At 35.1% G+C, this 21,301-nt stretch overlaps 1 protein-coding gene and 4 non-coding genes across 5 annotated transcripts; all 5 read right to left on the bottom strand.

The window, feature by feature from the left end:
• Window positions 1-571: 571 nt before the first annotated feature.
• On the bottom strand, window positions 572-20,764 carry LOC125875838 (uncharacterized). Its single transcript, XM_049556883.1, has 19 exons — window positions 20,335-20,764; window positions 16,249-16,323; window positions 14,667-14,817; window positions 14,520-14,588; window positions 14,188-14,357; window positions 9,879-10,016; window positions 9,139-9,264; window positions 8,146-8,244; window positions 6,205-6,325; window positions 5,973-6,036; window positions 5,505-5,559; window positions 5,293-5,417; window positions 4,633-4,706; window positions 3,106-3,155; window positions 2,103-2,189; window positions 1,680-1,730; window positions 1,519-1,602; window positions 1,093-1,143; window positions 572-909 (listed from the first exon to the last, which is right to left on the bottom strand). The coding sequence occupies exons 1-19, from the start codon at window positions 20,659-20,661 to the stop codon at window positions 826-828; spliced, it is 2,001 nt and encodes a 666-aa protein (XP_049412840.1). The 5' UTR covers window positions 20,662-20,764; the 3' UTR covers window positions 572-825.
• LOC125878063 (small nucleolar RNA snoR113) lies at window positions 17,760-17,853 on the bottom strand. Its single transcript, XR_007447686.1, has one exon. It is a non-coding gene; the product is annotated as a small nucleolar RNA snoR113 (small nucleolar RNA).
• On the bottom strand, window positions 18,226-18,320 carry LOC125878060 (small nucleolar RNA snoR113). Its single transcript, XR_007447683.1, has one exon. It is a non-coding gene; the product is annotated as a small nucleolar RNA snoR113 (small nucleolar RNA).
• LOC125878062 (small nucleolar RNA snoR113) lies at window positions 18,646-18,740 on the bottom strand. The gene has a single exon (XR_007447685.1). It is a non-coding gene; the product is annotated as a small nucleolar RNA snoR113 (small nucleolar RNA).
• On the bottom strand, window positions 19,066-19,160 carry LOC125878061 (small nucleolar RNA snoR113). The gene has a single exon (XR_007447684.1). It is a non-coding gene; the product is annotated as a small nucleolar RNA snoR113 (small nucleolar RNA).
• Window positions 20,765-21,301: the final 537 nt, after the last annotated feature.

Raw genomic sequence — 21,301 nt, 5'->3', positions numbered from 1 at the left:
TCTTACTAAAAATAGAAAAAATAAATTTTACAAATGACATTTTACGATGACAGTATTTTCATCCTCAATACGCCTCATCTTAATTCCAGCCCTCTTTCCCCAAATCCCCCAACCCACTACTCTACCCTCCACCCCACTGAAGGCGGAATCGAAGTACCGTATAATAAATGTTGAATCCCTTTAGATTTGGTGAAGAAATCAAAGGTTTTTTTGCATTCAAGTGGTAAATGGGTAGGTGAAAACAAAGTTTTTTAATTCAACTAGGAGCACCGAGTACCACGTTAATTTAAATTTTTCTATTAGTGTGAAACAGAAATACTCAAAATGTGTGCTAGGAACATAATAACGACAAATAAAAAAGCAACATAACTAATCAATGGTCACGGATACTTGTCTTTGGCAGCTTGCTATGAGTTGTAAAACATTAGTACTAGAAAGGGGACGTGCACACAAGTAAAAATCTAGAAATAGATTAAACCAAAATATGAATGTATAGTACTAAGTAATACAATTAACAATAACATACTCAGTATAATTAGTTCACGTCGATGAGAAAGGGGAGAGAGGGGTCAAAGTTGGACAAAATTTTATTGTATTCAAGCATTTTATTTTCGGTAACTCTGCTTTTAATAAGCTGTTACACTGAAATACATTCCCGATTGAGTGCTTGAAAAAGAATATTTATGTGATACAATTTTTTTCCCTATCTATATAATTGTAAAGATGTGTATAAAGGAGGAACATTAAAGTAGAGGTGAAGATAATTAAATTTCATGTATACAAAATGTGAGGCTAAATCTTTGACCAGTATAGAGGAAAAATACTTCAATCCTTGGGCCTCTTGCTCATTGATTTTCTCTTGTTCACTTCCAAGTATCTCTTTCTTAGCCTAATGGCTTTTGGTGTAACCTGCACATTTTTAATAGCATAGGTTTATTTCCTTGGTTTAACGAAAAATAATACCAAATTAGTTTTATTTTCCATTCTGATCACCAATTTACACTAATGTAGAGAAACAACCAATTATTCGAAAGAAGTATTATAGAAAGTGTTATCTGTAATGCAAAGTCATTATCCAAATAATAAAGATACCTCAATAAGCTCATCGGAAGCAACATATCCTATGGCTTCTTCGAGAGACATCTGAAACAAAACCATCGAATGTCAGACTATCAATAACTGGAAGGAGCAGAGCTTACAACAACAACAACATACCCAGTGAAATCCCACTAGGTGGGGTCTGGGGAGGATAGAGTGTACGCAGACCTTGCCACTACCTCGTGGAGGTAGAGAGGCTGTTTCCGAAGGAAGGAGCAGAGCTTAAACACTACAAAATCCTTTAGCTAAGAGATTTTTGAAGATGGACAATCTAGTGATGTTCTAAATTTCTCAAACTTCTTTGAATGCTTCACATTAGGAAATATGATAAAGTACAAGGTTTTTTTTTTCCTGAGAAAGGTAAAAGTAACAGCACAAAGTTTTGCAATTGGATGAAGTACAAGCTAAGTAGAAACTCACAAGGCGAGGTGGAGTTAACTTGACATTCTCATCCTTGCTTGCACACCTTATATTGTTGAGTTCTTTTGCCTTAACCGGGTTGACCTGTTTCATGCAATCACCCAAGAGTCACAAATGCACATGACAAACACACTGTAAGAAATGAAATAACAGCTCCTTACGTCAAGATCTGTATCTCGAGAATGTTCTCCAATAATCATGCCATCATATGTCTGCATATTATCCAAGACAAAGTAAGATAACAATATTTTTATATTCTTCAAAAGAGCATGTGATAGACAACGCTATCAAGATCCCCGATAGTATACACATTTTGTTTTCTATCTTACTTCAATACTTAGAATTTTATAAGCCCTCAGATTGCGAGGACTCTGGTCCTGTAATATATTATACATTCCACAAATAAAATATCTCCTAATCACCCCTTTTAAGTGATCACAACTGGAATGGCATCAGCATCAAAGCTATCAGTACCAGGTCATGCATATTTGAGATCACAAAAATGTTTGGTAGTTGACAAAGGTTGATACTCTTTTTACTACTTCTAAGGAAAGAAATTAGGACAAAAAGTTCAGTTGAACCACCTCCATCGCAGGTGCCACAAAGAGAACTCCACGAGCTTCTAAACCCATCAATGCATGAGCAGTGATTAACCCACGGCCCATTGATACCTGATCAACCAATAGAATGAGGTACAGTTATCCACAGATTGAAACAAGAGATATATATATCCTTTGTCGAAAAACAGAAGATATTATATCAAATACAAGTGCGATATGAGGATTTTCCAGACATATGTTCAAATCTGAGCAAAACTGCATCAAAAGGCTAATGGGAAGCGGTATTTGATGTACTCATAACAAATATACTAGACAATTGGGAAGAGAACATAAAATTCAAGGGAATTTTGGGATCAATTAAAGATGTTTTGAGAGAAAAATGATAGATTTATTCAGACCTAGATCCCGTTTGGATTGGCTTAAAAAAAAGCAGCTTTTAAGTCAAAAAAATAAAAAGTCAAACTTAAATGACTTTTAAGTCGAAATAAAAACCAGGGGAGACCTACTTTTGGTTTTTAACTTTTTTTAAGTTATTTTTAACCTTGTCAAGCACTTACAAAAGTTAAAAATGACTTGAAAGTAGGTTTGACCAACTTTTAATCCAATCCAAACAGGCTCCTAGTATCTTAAACATGGTAGGAATGTAAAAAGATCTCAAGAACACCATTCTGGAGAGTACTGGAATACAAGCTCCGGTACACCAGCTAGGCAGCTACACATTGTAAGGCATGAAAATGAGAAATGGTACTATTAACCATGAAAGTCACAAGTTGTAACAGGCCAACAGACAGAAAGTACTGAATTGTTGGGGACACATGTTTATGCAGCGGTGACAATATTTAAAGTAGAAATTGGCTGAACATACTTTAAGATGAGTAGAATAGGAGATGAAAGACATCCCTGGCAGAACTGAGGGACGCACGCTATTTGTACTTCACAATTATGAAACAATAGCATCTTGAAGATGGCAAGAGGAATAAAGAAAGAAATCTCAAACGTGTCTTTACAGGGTAGTAAGGATGCTTACTAGAACTCCTTTCCTGACATTTCCAAGAGGACCACGATATTTTTCATAAGCTGCACCAAGGAGAAAGAAGCTAAGAATAATGAAAAGTTAAAACCATATAGCAGCCATTCAAACATGCATTAGATATAATTAAAATAGACAGAAAAAAGGTTAAAGAATAACTCCAAAAGAACTAGAGCTTTGGCATTTGCTGAATGAAAATTTGTTCTCTATATATGTATTCGTGAATTGATTGTGTTTATTCACAGATAACCCTTGCATCAATACTTAAAAGTTAAAATGGGAAATAACTTATTTTGAAGTGCCTATTCAGAAATCAGTATGACAAGTCAAGCTTTTCTTTACTCTTGACTGTCGATTAAAATCAGGGGTAGTAACACTGTTGTTTTTTTTTTGAGAATTGGTAATTTTGTATTCCTTCAGTATTAGGACATGCTGGCTACCTTCAAAATTCATCACAAAAATTACAAATTTCCTATCAACTCTATAATTTGATCTACATCCACTATACATAATTGTTCACACCAAAAAAATAAAGATACTAAACAATTCCATTTTACTTTGTGAATGGAATTGGATCTATCTCAAAACATTTTCCATTCCTTCCTCTCCACACAGACCACCATATACATGATGATATCAACTTCCCCCTCTCAGTTATTAGTAAACTCTAATTTTGGTCCTTGTGATATATGACTAAAAGCATATTTAAAATTCAAAGAATAGATGTCCTTCCATATAGGGAATATGGTACATTTAAACTATTTTTAGAACTATATTACCCTCATAATACATGGATATTAAATTATGTAAGAATTAACAATTTGAATGTGGTGACTCCACAAGGAGAGGGTTTCAAAATGCATATTTCAATTATTGAAGGTTAAATGTGGTTATCACAAGGACCAAAATCAGAATATGTTGATATTTGAGGGACTAAGAGTTATATTAACTGTTACATAATTTAATATCCATTTATTTATGAGGGTAATATAGTTCTAAAATAGTGTAAATGTAACATATTCCCTATATAGAAGGGACCCGAAGGACACATTAATTGAATGTTAAATATGCTTAGTCATATATCACAAGGACCAAAATCAGAATGTCAACATTTGAGGGACTAAGAATGCAAATTCCCTGCTCCCTGTCAAAGATAAAACTGGCTCATGAAGAACCTCAGCCGACCAAAAGCACAGAGGATAAATTTAAGAAAGAAAAAGGGGGATGGTTTACCCAAGGTGGATTCAAAGAAAGAACAGGGATATAAAGAGGGGTACATTTGTAACACCCATATAATTTCTGGAACCATCTAATACCAGACAAGAATGTGTTGTTACAAAGTTCAACTGAGCTGACACGCTCACATCCACATATTGCTAGCACATACTTACCTTTTTCTTTTGCAGTTTTGCTATCATTATATAAATAGGCATGGAGATCCTACTGTGACGTGCACAGCACGAAATTGGAGAAATTGTCAGATAAACTTGTCAGAAAAGTAGTAAGATAAGTTGAAAAGCATACTCAGAAAAGCCCGATGCATAAATCCAGAGCCACGGGTGTCACTGCTGAACACACTTCTATAGCCCACTAGCCCTCTGCAATAGGTCAGGGGAAATTAAAATTAGGACAAACTAAACAATGAAATTAATCATCAAAGATTGAGAACATGCTGAATACAAACGAGGTGTGAAATGTGAATACATAAAGGTAGCATGAATCTGAAATCTACAGATCTGTTAGTTGCCTCTAATACGATCTTTGAAGAAAATGCATTGATTAATCATTTCAACAAATTGGCAATTAGCTTTGTCATTCTGTTAACCAAAGAATAATCTAGTCATATTTTAATCCCATACTTCTGGGTCGATAGGTATACCTTGAAAAACAAAGACAAGATAAAAGGAGGATAGAGAACAAATAATATGCCCAGATAATACTCATAAATGTAGCTATTTAGAACTTTACCTTACTCAAAAAATGCTCAGATAACTAACCTTCCGGTATATATTAAAAGATAAATCAGTATCATAATGTATCCAGGAAATGCAAGGAGGGATGAACAGAATACTATCCCGAAAGGCAGAGATAAAGAGTGAGAGGGAGGTAAAACCAATCTTCTAATTACGTATCATCATGCTCTATACAGTAATAAAACCTGCAAAGAACAACTGAAAAAAATACCTTGAAGGACATGTCAGACACATTCTAGTCCTTCCCATGCTGCCAGGAACAGGGCCCATGTCAGTAACTTCACCCCGCCTGTGAGAAAGTGCTTCCATGACCAAACCTACGTGCTCGTCATCAACCTGGAAACAGAAGATGGTCCCAAGAGGTTTGGTATAAATTCTGAATAAGTAAAAGACAATACTGTAGGTTTATGCAGACTTGTGCACCTCAATAGTCACTTCTTCAATTGGCTCAAGCTTAGTACCTTTCTCTACTTTGTACCTAAACATACAGACATTGCAAATGCAATATTAGCAGTTTATCACCAAGGTTACTGGTGAATAATAGATACCAATGGCACAGATATCATTAGGCCATTCAAGACACCAAAAAAATACTGTTTTAAATGATGCTATACATGTCTTGTCAACCATAGATATGTAAATATGTGCATATACTGGATTATGTGACTAGACGTGTATGTCTAGTTCTGGTAAGCTTTCATCAAAAGACCATTCCATGATAGGAAATAATTATCTGGTCCTTTTTGCTATATGCTTTGTATCTCCTGAATTATTATATAATCATAACAACATTTACCAATTCACAAGTTAACAGTACAGAGTAAGAGTATGCAGGCATATCAAGATGTGATTCCTAGCAAACCAGTCTAGAATAAGGACAAAGAAGCTCACATGACTTTAGGTGGGGAGACAGAGAGCTCAAATCCTTCACGTCTCATGTTCTCAATTAAGATACCTATTATGAACAAGAAAAAACAGAAAGAAAGAGTTAGGTGGTATGTAAAACTCTAGAGAGAGAATTCAGTGGACTGCTTGATCCGGTTTAATTTTGTTCCTTGTGCACATATGAGACGAGCACAAATACTGACAACATTGTTAGAGGTTGTTACACCACACAACTCACCTAATTGAAGTTCACCTCTACCCTGCACTTCAAATGATTCTGACGTACTGGGGAGAACATTTATGGCAAGATTGGTTTCTGATTCAGCTAGCAGCCGGTCACCAATTTTCCCTCCAGTCAACTATAAAAAGTACAGAACATTTTAGACAGTCATCAGAAGAAAGAACCAGTAGTTTCACCAATCACATTTGCCCAGGCAGTTAAAAATAAGGACTCATGCTTTCTGAAATTTTTCGGAAGTCCGAATGGACTCATCTCTCTTCTTCTTTCAGGCCAAAACTAATCTCTGCTCAAAAATTCAATAAATGTGTTGATCCAATGGACACTGGTTCCAGAATGCTATATTTCAAAAATGGTAGCAGTCTTCTAAGTGAGTGCTTGTTGATTAGAAGAAACAATCTATGAGTTTACTACATCTCCCACATATTTTGATAACCTATATAAGTTTAATACTTCTCACACGTATCAAATAAAAAGCCAGTAGAGGCATTTGAAAGGACAAAATGAGGATTTACAGAGCCGACCCCAACTAATTTGGAACTGAGGCTTAGCTGTTGTTGGACATCTGAAAGCCCATCAATTACTCTGCATACAGACCACCCTATCCTATACATCTTCATTCTCCATTCCCAATTATATGCTTGATGTTTTCCAGAAAATGTTTTTAAAACTGTAGTACAATTAACCCTTCAATAACAATAACTGCAGTCAATTTCAGTTTCTGCTACAGGAAGTAAGGAAGAAATAATAGGCAGTCTTTGTTATAGTGAAGCATACAATTACGGTAAGTTATAAGAGAAATCAATGTACTAGTGCTGGCAAATGGGTGGGTCGGATCAGATATGAGCAGGTTGAAACAGTTTAGACAAAATGGATAAATTATGCAACCATCCATAACTACGACAGATAAAAATCGGATTTATATGAATATCTACATTAACCATTGCTTGGTGTAGGCTGTAGAAGACCTGAAACGGCAGCAAAACTTCAAAAACAAAGAACCGATATACATATGATAGATATCTCCACCACCACCCACCCACCCACCCCCCCTTTTTTCTCCTCCTATCTTGAAGTATCGCATTTTGGAACTGGAACCAGCTGCCCAATTTTGCGGCTGAGAATTAGCCTTGGCTTATGAAATATAAAATAAAAACTCAGTGACTCACTGTATCAATTTTTCTATGCTCTATATGACACAAGTGTTGCTCATGTTTTGTTGATGAAGGTGGTCAGCTATAATGTTTAAGCTAAAGAACAGTTCAGGAGGACTGACGATGAAGTAAAAGTTTCCCACCTTTCACGCAGCTAGATTCTTCACATTCAAAGTGAGTTGCACTATCGATATCCATATTTTATGGTTGGTTACATGGATATGATCCAGTTTAAACAAATCAATTATCCAACCCGTATTTAACAGGGCATGTTGGAGGGATACCTGCATCTTTTATCCATTTTCCAGCACTACTTTTGTACTGCCAAATTACAGACTACAGAGGCTGTCAATTATCATAGTATCCCCAAAAAATCAACATCCTAGCTTCAGTTATTCTCCCTTTGACTGATACATCTGCCAACAAATCCATCTTAAGTTTGTCTCAAACTACCATTTGATCTCTTTCTTTAAAGATAGAGACCTCACCTCCATGTCCTTGCTCAAAAGTCAAAACTATAGATTATCAACCTCAATCAAAAGAATGATCAAATAAAAAATAAGGAAAAAATATTCTAATTAAGATCAAAATTTACAAAGAACATTAGATGCTTTGACACAAAAATAATGCATGAGTTGGGTGTCTCTTTCGGAGACATTCTCACAGAATTACAGGGGAAAAAGACCATCAACTATGACCCTCCACAGAATATGCAGCTGGAAAGCAGAAGCAACTAGACACAAAGATCTCACAAATAGGAAATGAGCGGGGAAAATTATATACTTACATGAATACCATCAGAACCAGCTAAGGGAGAATCATTGACACCGAAAGTCATGGAGATGGTAGGGGGGTCAAGCACAACTGTGGGCAACGCTGTCGTAACCTATCAAATTTCAGAGAAGTTGCAGAAAAGGTTAAGAAATTTAGCTCACAAAGAATTCAGTGTCAGTGACATGTTACAAGATCAAGAACCACATACCACGTGGACATCAAATAGGAAACACAAACAGGAAAATATTATTAAACAAGTACTAAAATGTATCATCTAATGAAATTAATAAAGACTAGTCAAATTTAGGAAAAGGAAGTAAAACAGTGGTAACAATAACGACTTAGATATCAACTATTCCTTGGTCTTAACTCTGAATCAATTGACCAAAATGTACATTAAATTAAACAGTCGGTAGTAGCTAATTAGACTTCCACAATCAAGTGAATCTCTGTACATTGATTTTAGTTTTAAGCATGTACGACTTAAGGAATAAAAGATGACACCTAGCCCATTTAATAATTATTACTTAAACCATCATATTGCACTTAAACGACTTCATATTGCAATTAATTTACCTACAGCAAAAAAAATAAGAACGGCCTCAATAGTATAACGTTAGACAGTATAAGTTGGTCTGAAGGCATGAAAAGGTTGGTTTCCACATTCAAAATACAATGCTCTCGATGTTTATCTAGGAGAAGTTGTGACTACAATTTCTTCAGAGGTCATAGGATTTTTTATTTTTTTTTTGAAACTGGTAACTTTCAGAGGTCATAGGATTTCATGTTAGGAACTCTTGTGTATGCTACTGAAGTGCTTTTTCCTATTGTGCACAGCATTTTCCCTTCTTTGATGTGAAACTTATCTTATATGAAATAATGCCAGCAGAATTTCCACCCACACAGTGACGAGATTCCCAGATCAAAAAGAGCAATAGAACAAATAACACGACTTAGAAACAAATAGAATTGAGTTGGATCGTTAAATGAAGAAGAAGTCGCATACCTCTGCATTCGCAACTGTGTGTCCAATTGTCGGACTTGACAAACCTGCCATGGACACTATGTCACCTGCACCAGCACTATCAACTGGATCTGCTCTCATACCCTTCTTTTTCATCAGCTTTACAACCTATAAAAGTTTTGACCAGTAAACAAGAAAGGAACAGAAATGAAAATTAGATGACAATTTCAAAGAATGGCACTAGCCCAGGGGTTAGAATTCCAATAATAAGTAAATAAATAACTAAATAATAGATCCTGAATATAGTCCTAAACATTCAAGCTTGAAATAAGTCGTTTTGAGTGCTAAAATACCTTCATCCGAATCTACATGAGCTATCAATAACCATAGCTTTCCTCTAAAAAAATTACTTACTGACACATAATAAAGTTGCCTGTGACAGCCATGGAAGTTACAATCAACACCTCATAAAATAGATTATTTAAGTTATTAATCTCCTATGTTAATCAAAGTACCACAGAAACATATCACATGATAAAAATTCTGTTACACCTAATTCTCTGATGCATGGTTCTGACTATTTGACACCATAAAGTTACCCATGTTGTGGAGTTCAATTTAGTTTGATTACCTCAAATTTTGCCAAAATTGGAAAATTGATTTGATGACTATACACACAACAATTTACTAGATTTTCAAATATCCCTCTAGCATCTTAAAACATACTTAAGTTACAAAAATGGTACAGAGAAGATTTTCCCTTAGTTTTGGAGACAACAGACCTTTCCTTCTTCAATTTTTACAGTTCCATTGTCTGTGTTCTTCAGCCCTTGTACTTTATCACCAACACGAACAACTCCACAAGTTACACGACCCGTCAAAACACGACCAAGATAAGGATCTTTCTCCATCATGGAAACCTGAAAGCAACTATTAAGCATAGCATCTTCTCAAGGCACATAAAACACAGAAGTATAAAGATTCTGAAAGGATCAAGAATAGAAAATCATCAAACGAATGTGAACCCCAAAAAAATAAAGAAAGTTATCCAATATGAACAACAAATCAAAGCGGTCCTTCAATGGTGCAGTACATCTAATTAGGGCCCCAGACGTAAAAAGTTGATCCAATGAGTCAAACAAAGATGGAGGAGCTTATTTCTCAAGTTGCAGACTACCTTTCAAAGAGGACAGAAGATAACCTAGCCACTAGGCAAGGTCTAAAATCACCTCCTCTGTTGTATTTGATAACAAGTGGTCAGAGGAATCTTTTGATTAGATTCTTCGAAAGGAACGTATGGATCAGATAAGTAGTCAGAGGAATCTTTCAGCTCTTTTGTACAAATCCTAAATCTTGAGCACCTTACCACCCCCACTCTTCGTCCATTTGAATTGACTTCACACATATTGGTAAATTCTTTCTTTCCTGACTTTATTGTAACACCCCGAAAATTTCTAAGTTAAGGCCTGAACCATTCTTCATTTGTGTATAAGATCTATCGAGTGATTCTTAAATTGTTCTTAGGTGTCAATTATTTAGTGCTGGAATGGATTTGGATATGAATTAAAGTCACTAGAATCCCCTAGCATAAAGTTGAGTTGAAAGCTTCCTTATCGATTGAGTTTTGATATAAGATTCTACTTTGATCAACTTCAAATGATCATATCTTTTAGAATATGAAGAGTTAGGTGTCCCATAACCTATCAAATTAAAGGTATTTGAGTCTTCTTTCTAACGCCATCAAGTTTGCATCATTTGAAATAGAGAGTTATGACCATTTTTTACTGATTTGATGCATGCAGTGACGTTTTTGACCGACGGGAAAACACTAAAAAGGGTCCTTTTTGTCCCTAAGAAAACCCTAAACGAATTTATTGACTAATAAAAGGCCCAAAACAATCCGATTTTCATCTCTTAATCCCACATTCTCTTCTCTCTCAAACCCTAAAGAAAATCAAAGCATAAGACTTCCAAGCAAGATTCTTTCAAATCTTTTTCAAGATTATTCTTCAAGCTAACTCCTTCTCCAAGAATTTCATTATTTCCAAGTCAAATTCCTTTATACAATTATGAATCATTAATGAAAATCTTAATTCTTGGTCATAGGATTTTCAAGAAACTAATTCAAGAATCTCAAGAAAGGTTTTCTTAATCATTCTCCTTCAAGCTAGGATTTCAAGTCTTCCAATCAAGTTCTTCTTCAAACTTCTTCAAGAACTTTGTTCTTCCGGGTATGTAAAAGTTATTCATAGTGTTAGACTAGTTCGTCCTTACGCCCTACATCTAAATTCAGTCAGCAAAAGTTATGTTTAGGGTTTTACCCTAAAAGTCACATGAACCATATTGCTGACTAAACATAACTTTTGCTGGCTGAATTTAGATTTAAGGCATGAGGATGAACAAGTCCAACACTATGAATAGTCTTGAAAACCCTATAGCCAACAATTAAACGAAGTTCTTGAAGAAGTTTGAAAAAGAACTTGATTGGAAGACTTGAAATCCTGCCTTCAGGAGAACGATCAAGAAAACTTTTGTTGAGATACTTGTATTAGTTTCTTGAAAACTCTACGGCCAACAATTAAGATTTCCATTAATGATTCATAATCGTATGAAGGAATTTGAGTTGAAACTTGGAAATAATGAAATTCTTGAAGAGGACTTACCTTGAAAAAGATTTGAAAGAATCTTGTTTGGAAGTTTTATGCTTTGATTTTGGTTTTGCCTTGGGGTTTGAGAGAGAAGAAATTGGGGGATTAAGAGATGAAAATCTGATTGTTTTGGGCCTTTTATTAGTCAAGAAATCTGTTTAGGATTTTCTTAGGGGTACAAAGACAAAAAAGGACCCTTTTTAGTGTTTTCCCGTCGGCCAAATTGATTATAATTCTCTACTCCAAACTCTGAATGATGCAAACTTGGTGGTGTTGGAAAGAAGACTCAAATACCTTTAATTTGATAAGATTACGGGTCACCTAACTCTTCATATTCTAAAAGATATGATCATTTGAAGTTGACTTAAGTAGAATCTTATATCAAAACTCAATCGATAAGGAAGCCTTCAACTCAACTTTATGCTAGAGAATTACAGTGACCTTAATTCATATCCAAATCCATTCACACGTTAAATAATTGACCTTAACCCTTAAAAATAATTTAAGAATCACTCGATACGGCCTTATACACAAATGAAGAATGGTTCGGGCCTTAGCTTAGAAATTTTTGAGGTGTTACAATATCTCCCCTTGGAATCATTCGTCCTCGAATGATGGCTGAACTAAGCATGGGAGGGAAAGGAATTACTCTTACTATCCTAAGGGAAATCTCATCCAAAGAATTCTACTCCTTATCACCGTATTCAACAAAACTTCGAGTCCTAATCAAGAAGCACCTAATGCATCATGCATTCATCCACATGTTATCAACACCACATTTAAGCCTAGAACTATAACCACATTCAAGCCTAGAACTATAACCACTCCATGGACTCCTACTAGCCAATCCATCTAAGAATTCCTCGTTCTCTCATCACCTCTACCAACTAAAATTTCACGTGTTACTACCAAGAAACCGCCTAATTACTCTCATCTAACTATTATTTATCGTAAAACCTCATTCCCTTCTTCCTCCACATTTATAACCTTTGATGGAATAAGCACACCATCACTACCACAATAAGAAACATCAACCCTCTCTTATCTATCATCACACAACTACTATCAACATCACTATCAAAACTAAAAAAGATCACTGAAGAGCTTTAGGGAGAAAGATCATAAGCACAACTCATTCAAGAATTCTGATATAAGAGTATGAATGACGTAACATTATGTTGTTGAGCCAAGTAACATTGGCTTGTAACCAAGTGGGGCATTAAAGTGGTTGAATATTAGATAAATTCCCCAATAATATGTAGAGTATGATGGACCTCTCGAGAGGCCCCGATGCTATGGAACTAACTAGTGGTCCAAATGGTATCAGAGCCACTCATGTGTCAGCCTTGTCAATGTGGGCCAAAGTTCAACTGATTTTACGCAAATCCCAGTATAGCGGGGAAAACCTATGTTGCTCGGACTCTTCAAAAATTCCAACGGGTGCGTGTCGGATTCGCCAAAAGTAGTGTATTTTTGAAGAATCCGAGACAGGTGCGGCATCAAAAGTGAAGAGTCCGCACAACTAAGAGGCAAACCTCAGTGCTGAGTTTAAGCAAATTCCATTCGGTGGGGCAAACCTCAGCAAGGAGGTTGAGTCCATAGAGGGGTGTATGTGATGCCCCAGCTTAAGATAAGAAATCCCACATCGGTAAAATACAGGAGATATGTTGGGTATATGAGTAAACAGGCCTTACCAACTAGTGATGTGTTTTAAAGTCGTGCGGGCCTAGGCCCAAAGCGAACAATATCACTACCAGACTGGGCGTCAGATTTATACAGCACTTTTTCCTCAGCTAGGCTTCTTTGATTGATTGTTTAAGCAAACTGTCTCCACTCATAAAGGTATGTTTATCAACTCATCTTACAACATTATATCCATTATAAATTTATCTAGATTAGTTCTGGTCTTTGCACAGCACCACCACTTCTTAACCTGCCTCCTACGATTTCTTTCTCTTAATCAATGAGACATTAGATTCTTTTTCAATTATAAAAGATAATTGCCACTAAATCGTGTATTCACTTCTATCTTTCCATATTTTTCCCTTAATCACCAAATGAATATTAACACACATCATTTACTTCCCTTGTCCAACAAAAATAAGACTCGCATAACAAGCATTCATCTGCAACTTCTCCATTTGTAATACCTCTAGCCAATTATAAAGGAATTTAAGTACAATATTTCTTTGGGAAAACAAAGCAGGAACGAATTTCTTACCCATGGGCCATGGAAGTGATACTTGGAAAAAAGGAGGTATCTCAACAAAGTGCAGCAAAATGTACAACAGCTACATGTACACAAGCTTAAATATATGAGAATTATTACCATCTTTTGCACTTGCTACGCTTTAAATTTTGCGAAGTTGCATAAATGGCTATTCACCTAAATCATTTATCTCATTATGATATATAAACTAAGAAATGCAAATGCAATACTAACCAACATCTGAAAAGGGGCATCTAGGCTAGCACTCGGTGGAGGAACATGCCCAACAATAGCATTGAGCAATTGTGACATATCCTTCACATCAGGAGGACTTTTTGTATATGTGGAAGATGCCCATCCTTCTTTAGCTGAAGCGTAAAGAACAGGAAAATCTAACTGTTCCTCTGGAATAGAATAAAACAAGTTCGATCAGAAAGATTGAGTTAAATTTAAAATGCATAGAAACTATTAAATATATGGAGTTATGTATGGAGGGAGGGAGAGATCCAAGCAACTGACTAGAAGAAAGGAACTTAGAATTTTTTATGAAAGTAATTTTCTAGAACCTGAAGCACCAAGGTTTGCGAAAAGATCAAATACAAGGCTCTCAACTTCATTACATCTCTCTTCAGTCACTGCATATGTATAATTGAACAGTTAATATGAAACCATTAAAAGAACTTGTGATTAGAATAACCTCAGAAATGTAATACCTGCAGGTTTGTCTACTTTATTGAGAAGAAGAATGGGGCGTAAACCATATTTAAGGGCCTTGGCAAGAACAAATTTTGTTTGTGCAAGTGGACCTTCACCAGCATCAACAACAAGCACTGCTCCCTCAACCATGCCAACAACCCTCTCAACCTGTAAGCAAATGAAAAGTGAAAAGCTTACAATTTTCTTCATGTCAACCTAACAACACAAGGCAACACTTGGAATAAAAAATCAATAAAATACCGCATGACAAAGTTAGATTGATGGCACTTGACAACAAGCTCCACTTCTCCCTTTTTTAAGATGAAGATAACATATAAACAATAAACAAAAGCTATTGCAATTCACCAGGGTAAAATTGAATTCACTCCCATCCAAAGGAAACATCAGATTAATGCAAAAGGGCTGACAATAGAAACAGTAGAGGATTGTCTAAGAAAATTTTGTTTAGGAGATTTTTTCAAAATTTTTTAATGAAGTGCTGGGAAGGTACTTCTGATTGAAAAGCTCTTCTTCCACACACATAAGACTCATAAATCTTCAAACAAAGAAAAAATAAAACTATCAACTTACACAAAGTTCTTATTCAATATTTTTTGCAAAAAAACCTTTCCCAAGTATTGTGCAGACGGTTCCTCATGAGAACCTTTACCACAGAGAATCTCTTTTACAGCAGTCTTACTTTCAAGGATGTAACTAAGGAGAAGACTGGAATAGCAGTGTTATGAATCTTTAGGGAAGGATCGATTCACAGGACGATATATAAATTCAGCTCGTTAAAGGGAGGCTGAAACCTTTTCATTTAAAGAGAGAACTTCAATCTCTTCAACTCTTCAAAGGGAGACTTTTTGGCACTACTCTTCAAAGGGAGAGTGAAACCTTAGAGTTCAATGGAAGAGACAATTCTAATCTCTCTCTTGCTTTTTGCTGAAATATGATTTACTGATTTATTCATCAAAAGCCCCTTTAAATAGGAGTCTTATTACATCAATAGGAAGTCTAATTCTTATGAAAGTAGGAGACCTAAATCCTATTCCAAACTAATAACTATAGCTTAACTTAATCCTTATAAAACTATGAAACATAAACCCCATTCTAGAATAATAAATAAAGTTACTTAAATTATAAATAGATAATAAATAAATCTACTTGAAAAATATAATTAAATACTTAAATTAATTGACTTCCTCGCATTCACAACAAACAGCTTCCCCTAGAGCTAATAGTAGCTCGATCAATCATCTTTTCCTCTTCACTAAGCCTAAATGACTTCCCAAAATCTTGAAATAATTATGATTCTTATTAACACAATACCAAAGGATCCATTTCTTGATTTTAGAGACAATCTGACACCTGGAAATAACTTCTTGCTTTTAGAGAAATCAATTACAATGGTCATCACTTTCAAACACTGAAACACTCAAAACTCAAGGTAATAGTCTAATTACCAATTCTTGAGGTAACTTCTATGTGATTTATATATCTGTGATTGACTGATTGTACACTAAGGAAAGAAACGCAAAATGAAAAAGATTATAAAAACACTTTACCACCAAAAATCTTCATAAAATAAATACTTACTTCACCACCAAAATCTGCGTGTCCAGGAGTGTCCACCATGTTTAGCTCTTTGTCCTTCCACGAGATGGATGTAACCTTAAAAGTGTTAAATGCATATCAGAGCTCACTCAGATTTGGTCCAAATAACTTAATTAATGGAGGTTTACTTGAATAGCTATCAGCAGTGCTACCTAAGCAACCATGTTTGAACTTAAATTGTGACCCATTTTATATTCACAAAAATAAATTTAAACAAAAAGACCAAGGCCCAAAAAAAAAAAAAACAATATCCTCGTCTTCAATTCGGCCTGTTAGTTTAAACTTCACTCATCCCAAATTTATGACCTCAAATTATTCAAAAAGTCAAAATAACAACTTCACCATGATGTTAAACCACGACTATATCTTTTTATTGTTTTAAAACCCATATACTATCTGTTGATAAGAACAATCAATTAAGATCTGACTTAAGCTGAAATATAATCAACTACCCTTGTACTAAGACATTTATTTTAGCATAGACAAAGTGGATAAAAATAAAATACATCTTTTTATAAAAAAAAAAATAGATTAACAGAAATTATCAACCAAGGCATCACAAATTATCCCAAAATCTAGTAGTTCTATTTGACATGTTAATTTATGCATATATGCTTTCAAGTATGAGATCGTCATTCAAAAATACTTCTCATCCATAAAGAACTTGGACAATCCCTCCCCAAGGAAAAAAACCACAAAAATAAATCTTTGAAGAAACTTCTCAGAGCATAGGGGAAAGAACAAAAGTGAAAGAATCGGACGCTTAATTTCAGCTTCTAACTCTATGTTCACTATGATTCTATGACTGCCTTTGTTTCTTTTTATATGATGATATTACCTTTGTAGGGGGTGTTTGGAATTGCTTTTTTTAAGTGGCTTATAAGCTAAAAGCCATAAGTTGAGAACACCCAGCTTTTGGTTTTTGGCTCTTTTTTTGTACTTTATGAGCCTAAAACAGTGCTTAAAAGCAGTTCTTGTGTTTCCCAAACATTTCCAAAACTAAAAAAAGAGTTTAAAAGCCAAAAGCTACTCAAAATAAGTCAATCCGAACACCCACATAGTTTCCCACAAAAGGCATTTACAGTTTTCGATTTAGGGAAACTACATTTTCTCTCTATCTGATTTTACCCTCTTCAAATACCATCATCATGCATTTGAAGTGTTCTACGACTTGTAAGTCCAAGATGGTGTAACCATAAGACAAAGAGGAGCAAAAATTTGCTATAAAATTGTCAAAATATAACACAACCAAAAAATCTTAAGAATATCATTTCACATTACCTCAAATTTTGATGTCAGTAAATGTGAAAATACTTTTTTTCTGATGTGTTAAAGTTTTAGGCATTCATAAAACCTCTCAGTTTAAGAACAATCAACAATCAACAAACCCTGAAGATAAGGGTGAAGGAAACCAACTATCGACTAAGGCTGAAAATAAGGGTGAAAAAACCCAACTATCAACTAAAACTATCAAAAATAAGTATCATCCATATCTGGCTCAATAAATATACCTTGTTGTAACTTTCAACACTCTACTACCAACCACATGGTAACAGCCTTAAGTCCGGCCTTTCTTTCATATTGCCAGTGGAAGCTGTAGCTTGCTTTCACACAGTAACAAGCTCTAGGTTTTTAAAATCACCATTACCATAAGTATTTTAAAACCAACATACATCTTCAGAATCACAGAGAGGTTCCTAATACCAGAACGTTAAGCTAAAGAACCTTAAAGCACCATTACCATATACGTATATTTTAAAACCAACATACATTTTCATAATCACAGAGAGGTTCCTAATACCAGAATGCTAAGCTAAAGAATCATACTAGTCACTAGTGGCAATCACAAAACCTCTTAATATTAGAAGAAAAATTCAAATCCATATACAGATTAAGTACCAGGCAAAAAATTCAGAGAAGAAAAGCAACTCATCAGCTAAAGATCAACATCATCCATATCTGGCTCAGCAAATATACCTAGCTGTAACTTTCATCACTCTACTACCAACAACATGGTAGCAGCTGTAAGTCCGGCCTTTTTTTCATCATTGCCAGTGGAAGCAGTGATTCATACGACTCAAAGTGACAACCTTTACAATACTGATATCCTATATCATCACATGTATTTAGAAACCAACATGCATCACAGAGCAGTCCTGAATATCACTAACATTGAGTAGTTCATCAAACTCACATAGCATCTTCAAAATCAAAGAGCAGTTCATGGTAATCTTGAGAATCATGCCGGTGGTCCTCACGAAACCTCTTAGTCTTAGAAGGAAAGAAATCAAATTAATACACAGATTAAGTACCAGGCAAAAGATTGGGAAGAAAACCAGCTCATTGTCTAAAACTTTCTAAGATCAACATCATCCATATCTGGCTCAGCAAATATACCTAGCTGTAACTTTCATCACTCTACTACAAACAACATAGTAGCAGCTGTAAGTCCGGCCTTTTTTTCATCATTGCCAATGGAAGCAGTAATTTGTACTTCACATAGCATCAACCCTTAAAATTCTGATATTCTACATCATCACATGTATTTAAAACCAACAAGCATCTTCGAAATCACAGAGCAATCCTGAATACCACTAACAGTGAGTAGTGAGTCAAACTCACATCACATCTTCAAAATCAAAGAACAGTTCAAGGTATGCTAAAGAATCACACTGGTGGTCCTCGCAAAACCTCTTAGTCTTAGAAGGAAAAAAATCAAATTATACACAGAGCAAGTACCAGGCAAAAGATTTGGAGAACTCATTGGCTAAAACTTTCTAAGATCAACATCATCCATATCTGGCTCAGCAAATATACCTAGCTGTAACTTTCATCACTCTACTACCAACCACATGGTAGCAGCAGTAAGTCCGGCCTTTTTTTCATCATTGCCAATGGATGCAGTAGTTCGGACGACACATAGTAACAACCCTTACAATTGTGGTATCCTACATCATCACATGTAATTAAACATCAACATGCAACTTCAAGATCACAGAGCAATTCTGAATACCACGAGTAGAAAGCCAAAGAATCTGGCGCAATAGTGAGTACTGTAGTGAGTCAAACTCACAAGTCACGCATCTTCAGAATCACAAAGCAGTTCATGGTCTAATGATTGTAACAATTCCATCTGAAGTCTAGCAACTAGGGTTTTTATCTCAAGATAATAAGGTGCAGGAGACAATTGGCTGACTTGAATAAAACATGAGAATTTGCTATCAATGAAGGCAAGATAGTAAACACTTAAGGATGAGGAAACAGGGAGCTTCATAGTAACAGAAAGTGACCTTTTTCTGTAGACTTACTACATGCTTGTGCATTTTTTATTCCGAAAACTCTATCCACCTATAATTCAATTGGTATAAAAGCTATGGACCAAGTGAAGCCGACTTAATATATACAGTTGAATCCAGCTCCAATTATAACATGTATGTTACAAAAAAGAACCTCGTTTCCAAACTATCAAAGCTAATGAAATAGAGCCTTGTACCTATGCACTGTCACCTACCCCCCCTCCAAAAAAAGAATGAACTTTCTCTGGAAACATTGCAAGCCCAACAACAGATACATCAAACAAGATAGAATTCCTTTCATATATATATATATATATATGAAACCAACAAATAACATTTTCTATTTTAATATTAGATAACACAATTTGTTTTTAACCCATGAAAAATGACTACATAGCACATTGCTATTAGTATGAGAAACCTAATGAGGCTTACAGCAACTATAATTAGCCCTAACAAACACAAAGAGTGAATTATTCAAGGGTGGATGATCATATTATTACAATTTCTTACCCTTTGGTCCATCAAAGTTTTAAATGCAGTAACTACACCTCTTACTAAATATACATATTAACAAAGTCAATATATGTATATATATACACACACATCTGTATATAGTTATGCATCCACTACTTATACTCTGGATCCGTCTCTGTTAATCAGAAACTTATGACAAAGGCAGCTACAAATGAACTTCGCTATAGAAAAGCTTCAACAATATCCGCATAACCAGTGGCAAATGCAAATTGATAGAGGTAAGGGAATTAAATACCTTAGAAGCAATAGTGATGCCGCGCTCTCGTTCGAGGTCGATAGAATCTAAGGCACGCTCGTGAGGTATATCAGCGCCGCACTGACGAAGCAGCCTATCCATGAGAGTAGTCTTTCCATGATCGACGTGAGCTATAACTGCGACATTCCTGAGCCGGTCGGGATCCAGAGCGCCGCCGGGTGCAGTGGCGGCGGAGCCAACGGGAGTGGTAGCTGTGGCGGTGGAAAAAGCTCGAGCATAGGATAAAGGTTTGATATGAGAATAATGAGAGGAGGAGAAGGATCTCCTAGTTGTAGACCAGAGAGATCGAAGCAATGGACCGACCATTTCGAACTCGAAAGAGAGAAATGGCTGCTCTGCTTCTCTGCTTCTCTGCAAAATTTTACTCCTCCTGTTTATTGAGGTTTAGGGTTTAAGGAAAAAGTCCAAATTATAAAATAAGATTTTTTTAATTTTATTTTTTTGGTCTTAGAAAATATCCTTTCTCTATCAAAATAAAAACGAAAAATGGTCTTAAATATTCTTGAATTATAAATTATTATTAGATATTTTGGTAAAAATATATATAAGATATTTAAAATTACTTATAAAAATAATATATTATGTATGTATAATAATAAAATATATGTATTGTTCCAGTTCGGTTAGTTTTTCGATTTTTTTTAACAAAAACCAAATCCAAATAAAATCAATTTATTTAATTGATTTGATTAACTTTTCGGTTTGGATTGATTTTTATCCAAGCCGTGAACAACCCTAACTAAGGTAAAGAAAAAATGATAGATTCTCAGCTTTTGTTATTATAAATATATGTAACGAATAATAAAATTAGGTGTATCGCAAGATTCAATAAGTTTTTTCAATTGTAATTTAGGGATAAACACAACTTCTTCTTTTTTATTCCCCTTTCTTAGGAGCTTTTACATTTTTGATCCCTTGGTGACTCGAATTCATAATCTTAAGATTG

Source organism: Solanum stenotomum, chromosome 9 (assembly GCF_019186545.1).
Source record: "Solanum stenotomum isolate F172 chromosome 9, ASM1918654v1, whole genome shotgun sequence".
Taxonomy (NCBI): Eukaryota; Viridiplantae; Streptophyta; class Magnoliopsida; order Solanales; family Solanaceae; genus Solanum; species Solanum stenotomum.
This window is presented reverse-complemented; position numbering and strand designations above follow the sequence as displayed.